Source organism: Crinia signifera, chromosome 4 (genome assembly GCF_055691185.1).
Source record: "Crinia signifera chromosome 4, ASM5569118v1, whole genome shotgun sequence".
Lineage (NCBI taxonomy): Eukaryota > Metazoa > Chordata > Amphibia > Anura > Myobatrachidae > Crinia > Crinia signifera.
Genome location: NC_139220.1, coordinates 246,818,357 through 246,826,065, shown reverse-complemented (window position 1 = coordinate 246,826,065; position 7,709 = coordinate 246,818,357). Strand labels below are relative to the sequence as shown.

Here is a 7,709-nt window from a genome sequence, read left to right as displayed (position 1 = left end):
TCCAGGTACCCCGTCCAAGGCTGACCAGCCACGGTGCTCATGTTTTGGCCGGGGGACCTTGTATAAAAAGTGTCCCCCGGCTGTGGCATGACACCGCGGGCTGTTGGAGCCCGGTGCTGGTTTCAAAATACGGGGGACCCCCAGATTTTTTGTCCCCCGTATTTTTGGAACCAGGACCGGTCCAAGAGTCCGGGGCTGGTTTCAGAAATACGGGGGACCCCTATGCTTTTTGTCCCCCCGTATTTTTGGAACCAGGTCCGGCTCAATGAGCCCGGGGCTGGTTATGCTTAGGAGGGGGGACCCCACGCCGTTTTTTTTTTAACTTTTTTTTTTTTTGCACAAAAGCGCATTTATAAAAATGCGCACATTTTCATGACTGAAAATGCGCACATTTTCATGACTAAAAATCGCGGCAAATCGCATTTTTTTGCCGCTAATTCGCATCTCATTACATATGCGAATTCGCGGCAAAAAATGCGATTTTTAAAGGTGCGATTTGGTGCGATTTTTTTTTAGTCTAAAAATCGCACCCTATTACATTTCGCCCTATATTTTTATATTTATTTGGCTACAGAGTTTTCATTTACTTTTTTTATTTGCATGAGAACTAATTTAGATAACATAAAAGATGATCTTTTATATTAGTAGAAGGTGATCTTGTTACAGTACATTGACAAATATATACTGAATGTCAAATGCCATTTCTGAACAAAGATAGACAATTGGATAAGCAGATTTTGAAGGGTATTCAATTCGTTCCTATTTTTCACCTAGCATTTTTCTCTGTTTTTTTTTTTAGAGCGGATAAGGATTCACCTTATCCAATTGTGGTTCCGGAATTAGCCACTAATACACGAGTATTCGCCACTCTAATGGCAAAATTATGTCCTTTTTCAATTCTTTTTGAGGAATTATTTGCCAATTACTTTTTTGCTCAGCAATTGAATAGTTGCTGGTTGTCTTAGGCCTGTTTTTTCTCTTATATGAAAAAAAATAACTAATTGATAACCCCCTTAATTGGTACAAATGGCACAATCAAGTGGCATCTTGAAATGACAACTACTATACTTCTGTTTAATAACATGATAATCCCAAAATAATAATATGAAGTGTTTGAAATTAGTACATATATCCTCCTTAATTCAGGAATGCTCTAAAAGTGTCAGAGTAATGTTCTCCTTCTGTGCTTTGTCTATACAGGTACACCATTGTTATTTGATTGGCTAGAAACCAGTGTCCACTGTAAGTTCTAATGGTACCCCTTTGCAGCTTTCTTTAATAGGCTTACAAGCAGGACATCTATTTTTTATCTCTAAAGCAAACATCTTTTCAACCATAAGTCTTTTCAACTGTAGCCATTACCTATGGAGTAGGGTTTATTGCAGTGAACTGTGCACCTTGGTACAGAATACTTTGGAAGTAACTAGAAAACAGAACAAATCAGAGCTTTTTCAGAAGTTAAGTTAAGACAGATTTTCAAGTAATCATTTGTTTTGGGGCCCCATTCACATAATCAAACTCCTTTAGGTCTGGAAGTTTTGAAACTTGCAGTTATTTATTTAAACTTATTTTGGAAACAATAATTGGGGCAGCACAGGTGGTGTAATGATTAGCATTACTACATCACAGAGCTGAGGACATGGGTTCGATACCCACTATGGCCCTAACTGTGCAGAGTTTGTATATTCTCCCAGTGTCTGCATGGGTTTCCTCCCACAACCAAAAATATGCTGGTAGGTCAATTGGCTTCCAACAAAATTAACCCTAGAATGTCTGTGTGTGAGTGTACAGGTAGTGGGGGATATAGATTGTAAGCTCTACTGGGGCAGGGACTGATGTGAATGGGCAACTATACTCTGTAAAGCGCTTCGGAATATGTACACGCTACATAAGAAACTGTTGTTATTATTATTATTATTAATAATAATAATAATAATAATAATAATAATAATTAGCCTATGATGTAGTCAATTGCTTAACCAAAGACCTTAATCAAGGAAATTGGTATTTTCTTTAGGCCTTTGGCAATGATGCTGAATAACTAGACTGCATTATGTGTATTATTCCTTATCATTCAATGTAAATGAATTAATAACTAATTTGGCATTAGCAAACTTTCACAGCAACAGATACAAACAATTTTTTTTTTCCCATTCATGTTAATCTGTAGACTGATGAATGCATACTAATTCTTGGAAATACATCTAAATAGAAGGACATAATTAATGTGATCAGTAGAGACTGTTTCAGTGGCTTCACTCTAACAAGTAATCAGCCAGTAAACATAGAGGTGTTTGCTGCTTGTCATATTTCCTGTCCCCTTCATTTGTACATCACCTCTAGACAAGTTGTAGGCCGTAGCTACTGTCAGATTGGCATGCTGCCTAGAACTGCAGCTGCGGCTGCTTGAGAATGGCCACAAGTACATGCTGCTGAGGTCATACAGAGCAAACTACATTTCCCTCTCACTAAGTAGCTTCTCTCTCTCTCTCTCTCTCTCTCTCGCCACATACATACATTAAAGGGTATCAGAACATGAGTATAAGAAGGCACAGGTATGGTGGGTTTCAACTGGGATTTTCTGTGCCAGTAGACATACCATGTCGTACAGTATACATTACAATCATTCTCTCTGCAAAAACACACTGCTTAGAGGTAACCTTGGATGTCAGTGTCAACTATGCAGAAAATGCCTTCTAAAATCTTAATACAGGAGTCATTCCTACTCAGCCAGTAGGACACAATCATATTTTGAGTTCGGAATGTGTCTGTGCCAATTTTTACCTTTGTTTTAAGAATCTATTTTCAACTTTTGGAATTCAGCTTATAGACATAACTTAATGGCTACAGTAATGGGATTTGTCATCTCCCAGCAGCAGTTTGTTAAAAAAGAGTAAAGCATCAACTTACTGAGGCCTAGACAGCAAATCACTGTGCAATTTCCAGTCCCAGCATCAGAAAGATGAGATTGTTGAGAGATGGACTGTATCCGTTAATAACTGATTCCAAAGTTGGTCCATGAATATTAAATTTCACATTTTCATTGGTAAATTACAAGTGTGGCACTATCAATTTACAACTCAAGAAAGATTGTAATTTCTATAGCAGTATCAAACTAGAACTGTAATAATTTGAACATATTATTGTTTAAACCACTTTCAGTCTTTGCAACTTCTTATGTCATCAGCGCTGAACAATATTAAATGTAAAGTTTATGTTATCAGTATTTAAATCATGAGGTCCAAGTAAAATTCTGGGTTGGATTCCTTTGTGAAATTGTAAACTTAATATGAATTAAACTGATTGCATGGCCCCTACTCTTGAGATGTTTTAAAGAAATGGCATAAGGCAGTTTGGAAATAATAGAATCCAGTTTAAAATTCCCCAAATGCATCATGGGAGATAAGATGTGTGTGGCGTTAGAGTAGACAGCTTTAAATGCTGCAGATTTCTATTCAGTTTAGTCATCTACACATATACAGCTGCAGTATGAAACTCAGGGGTAGATTTATTAAGCTCGGTGAAGTGAAAAATTGTCTGGTTTTTATCACCGGCCAATCAGCTCCTACCTGTAATTTTTCAAACCAAGCCTGTAACTTCACAGTTAGGATCTGATTGGCCAGTGATACAAATCATACACATTATCACTTCACCAAGCTTAATAAATATTCCCCTCAATTTCCCGTGGCACACACATTTTTTCTCACAGCTTCCAGAGGTGTGAGGGAAAAAAAGGGGGTAAAAGTCCTTAGGTTTGAGCACCCAGAGTGCCCAATCCTGGACTTTTAAATGCCCAAACAGCAACTTTAGACAGGTTTTAGCCATTTTGCACAGCTAAACCTGTAGCTGCCAGGTGCAACAATTGAATTGTTCTGAAAAATGCCCATGCATATATGCCCATGCATAGATGCCCAATGAAAGGTCAATGTGACACTTTAATCTGTCCCTTTGTCAGCTAAACTCAATTATGTTTTTTTTCTTCTGCAAGCATAGCCCAAAATGAATACAAAATAAAAAAAAGTATCACAAGTTGCTAATTCCTCCATAACACAAGCAACTCCGTGTTTTCTTTTCAGGTGAGTCAAAATAGAAATTCCAATGACATAATATATTCACCTCAAATTAAAACATACTATATACATACAGTATGTAGACATACAAACAAACCCATGACAGAAAAGAGATGGTGGAACTGGATATTTACATAAGTAGCACAATGTTCTCTTTCATATAATTTTTAACAGAGTACAAACTAGACATAAAATATATAAAAAGGTTTACAACTAAGAAAAAGAAAAAAACCTCTCGAACAAAATTGAAACAGTACAGTACAGTTCTTCAAAAACTGTGGATTTAACAACACATATTGCAACATTATTCCAGATAAAGAAAATGTAAGTGGTATTTGAAGACCTATACTATTGTGTTTACTTCTTTACCAGAATCCATGCTGCATTTGTTTACCTAGTTTGTTCTTTTGTAGAATCACACTGTAATTATGCAATCAACAAAATGTTTTCAGAGCCACCCCTTGCCCCTTGTATGGGAATCTTCACACAAAAGGTCAAATGTTTCTTCTCCCACAGTACTTTAAGCTTGGATGTATTCTCGGATATTTTTCTCTGTAACTGCTCAATTTTGTGTTGAAAGGATAGCCAAGACATTTTTGACCTCTTAATTATTTTTGTACTGTTGTCTAACAGATGCCAAAGCTTATCGCAGTATATACACAATAGACATGTTGAAGGTGTCAATTCCAATCCCATATCACAAAACCCTATATATATTTCAGCAAGTCCATTTTTTATAGGCCAATGCGGATCCAACATGCCTGGTTTCTTGCACAATGTCTCATCTGGATGGTGTAAATAATTAAATACTTTTTCCCAAAACTTTTTGTATTCATAGGCAATTTTTTGCATCTGCAGTGATGTTGTAGATTAGGACCAGATACCAGGTGATCTTTGGACACTTTGGCCACACAAGGCAGGCCAGATACAAAATGACATTTTATAAACAAATATCCACACTTGTAGACTCTGTTTCTCATTTGTTTCATTGATAATGTCGTTGTGTGACTCCAGTGTCCACTCACTGCTGTGTCCACAAAAGAAAGGATGACATCTATTTTTTTGTATATCCATATTTAAAGGTTAGTGTTGATCTGATCCATTCATTTTTTTCCCATTTATTTTCAAGATCATTTCAACAAAGTAGGTAATCCACAGTTACTGTAGTTCAACCATTGTATCCAACTTCCGTTGTGACTTACTGTACTCTGTACCATATATTTCACCGCAACTGAATAGGCAAATACTTTGTACCACTTTTTTTCGTCATGGTAATGGGAGGCAACATTAATTTGTAGCTTACTGGTTTGAGCAGCCTTCTCAATGTCATTCTTCTCGCCATTCTAGTCTCTGATTAAGTCAATGGATTAAATAAGATACATGAATTACAATGAAAAAGTACATGAACAAAACTAAAGTAAAGCAGGTCACAGTAGTATAGCAATGAAAGAATGCTTGGAGTCTCCCTTTGCACTCAGTTATGTAAATGCTATATTGTGTCACAGTAGCTCAATAAATGCTGACTTTTATTGTGATTTCTTTTCTATGGGGAAATAAAATTATGAATGGTATAATGACAATATTATATCCCTCATTAAAATGTCCTCCTCTATGCGTACATAAATAATAATAAAGACATTTAATTTTATTTCTCTAGATTGTTTCATTTATGAAAATAAATCTGACCTCATATTTCCAAGATACTTATATCATCATGAATTTAACATGATTGGAGAGTCAGTGAAATTTGACTTTCCAAAGTACTGTTAATCAGACCTGAGACACACTACAATTAAACAAAGACACCCAAAACACGACAAGTAGAAAGGACACTAACAAAAATTATTCATCCCCTGCTAGACATTTCCCTTAATGGTGTTCTTATATTTGCGTAGTTGAGTTAAAGGTTTGTTATTTTATTTGTAATACTGATTAAAGGTACTAGGTGCTCAAAATCACATTTAAAAAAAAAATCACACTGCCTGTTTTATTCCCTTAACACTGGTCATATATTTAAATTTCTCAAAGAATGTTGAAAAAATAAAAAGAAAAAAGAATTGTAATTTAAAAAAAAAATATTGAGTTGACTTAAACAAAGATACTGTTTTACCCGTAGGTACGAAATACTTTTCCAGAAATCCAGAAATTAGAAATCCTAGACATATAGGAAATAACAAATTATAAAAATTGTTCATAAATTTAGAAGTATTGTAGTAGGTAAATATACAGCTTCCACAAAAATGGCTGAATTGCTCTTCCTTTCTCACCCCAGTTTGATGTTTGATGCTGTGTTGTTGTTGTTGTTTTTTTCATATATATACATGCGGGTCATCAAACTTCTTTACCCGTCTCAGTGAGACATCACATTTGGTTGCTGCAATCCACCATTGTGAACTCAACAAAGGTTAAATGCTCCATTGACTGTGGCATCATCTTAAGGCTTGATGCCATTGCAGAGTGTCAGAACAGGATTGTCTTTATGCATGTAGTTGAGTACTGGGTTTTGCACACTGATAGAACAGGAGCAAAAAGAACTGCCACATTTCTGGTGGTATGTTAAGTTCCCAAATTTATAAATTGTATTCTTTGCTAAATCTGTAACAGCAGAGTCTTCCTCATTGGTTGTATCGTTAAAAGAAGCATAAATAATAATCTGCTGCTACAGGTTTCCTTCTGTGTTGTTATATGTTGCAGGCACTTAAGTTTTTTTTTAGTTTTTGTTTTTTCCATATGAAGACATTTTCTGGAAAAAAGCAGGAAAAGGAAGGAAGGGGTAAATCGGGTGAGAACAATTTAGAAATGGTCTCCATTAGCCCAGGATGTCCAAATAAATTGGAGAAGCCTTTCCTAGGGCTTGAAGAATTTTGTGGATTTCTTTGATGTTTAACCTCAGCTGAGGCTCTCTTTGCCAGCATCCAAGCATAATGTCATAGATTTCTTTTGGAGCCACTCTTGGTCTTTCCAGGACACGTCCTTGTGTGATGCACTCAATAACCTAAAAAAAATGGATGAAAGGGATATGTTAGATTTTTTAACAATTAAGTCAAAAATAAATAATTGTCCTTATAAAACAGAAAGAAAAGATATTGAAATTAGCTGACAATCTCTAACAAAATGATAAAAACACAGATATTTGTATATTTTATCAACTATTAGTATCTTAATATCATATACGAGTCGTATACTGGTCCTCGGCAAAGTGCTTAACAGAGTAAAAAAACGAAAGACTAAATACTCTAAGGAAAATGCTTTAAATGGCACTAATTACACTAAATTAATGTATGAAAAAGCTACATAAGGGGTATTTAAAGGATAAAAATTACAATACTAATACATTAAAACAACATAACCCTAGAATGGAGTAAGTAATATTTTAATTATTTCCATAATATACTATTGCAGCCAAGCTTACTTGCCAAAAAAGATTGTTTTTTTCATGGGCCGATCTCAAAACTGGAATGTGGGCTTACATTTATTCAGACAGTCAAATAGGTACCTTTATGCTAAATGAAAAGCAATCTATGCATATATATTCCTTAATTCCTTTTACTTTTAACATTAAACTGTACTTTTATTTCATCTACTTTTACTATTTTAAGTCTTTCATATTCAATTCTTTGCAGTGAATTTCAAATTTCT

General features: G+C 35.2%; 1 protein-coding gene across 3 annotated transcripts in view; it reads right to left on the bottom strand.

Annotated features, from left to right (window-relative positions):
• Positions 1–394: 394 nt before the first annotated feature.
• Positions 395–7,709, bottom strand: part of NTRK3 (neurotrophic receptor tyrosine kinase 3) — a 572,243-nt gene continuing 564,928 nt past the window's right edge. The window contains exons 18-19 of one of the 3 annotated variants that reach the window (XR_014473528.1): positions 6,338–7,065; positions 398–5,420 (exon numbers count right to left, since the gene is read on the bottom strand). Coding sequence is in view for 2 of the 3 variants with exons in the window: in XM_083184207.1 (XP_083040333.1) it covers positions 6,880–7,065 (186 nt within the window). In the remaining variant the exon portion in view is untranslated. Of the gene's footprint in view, positions 7,066–7,709 lie in introns of all 3 variants that reach the window. The other 2 variants (XM_083184207.1, XM_083184208.1) reach the window with 2 other exon arrangements.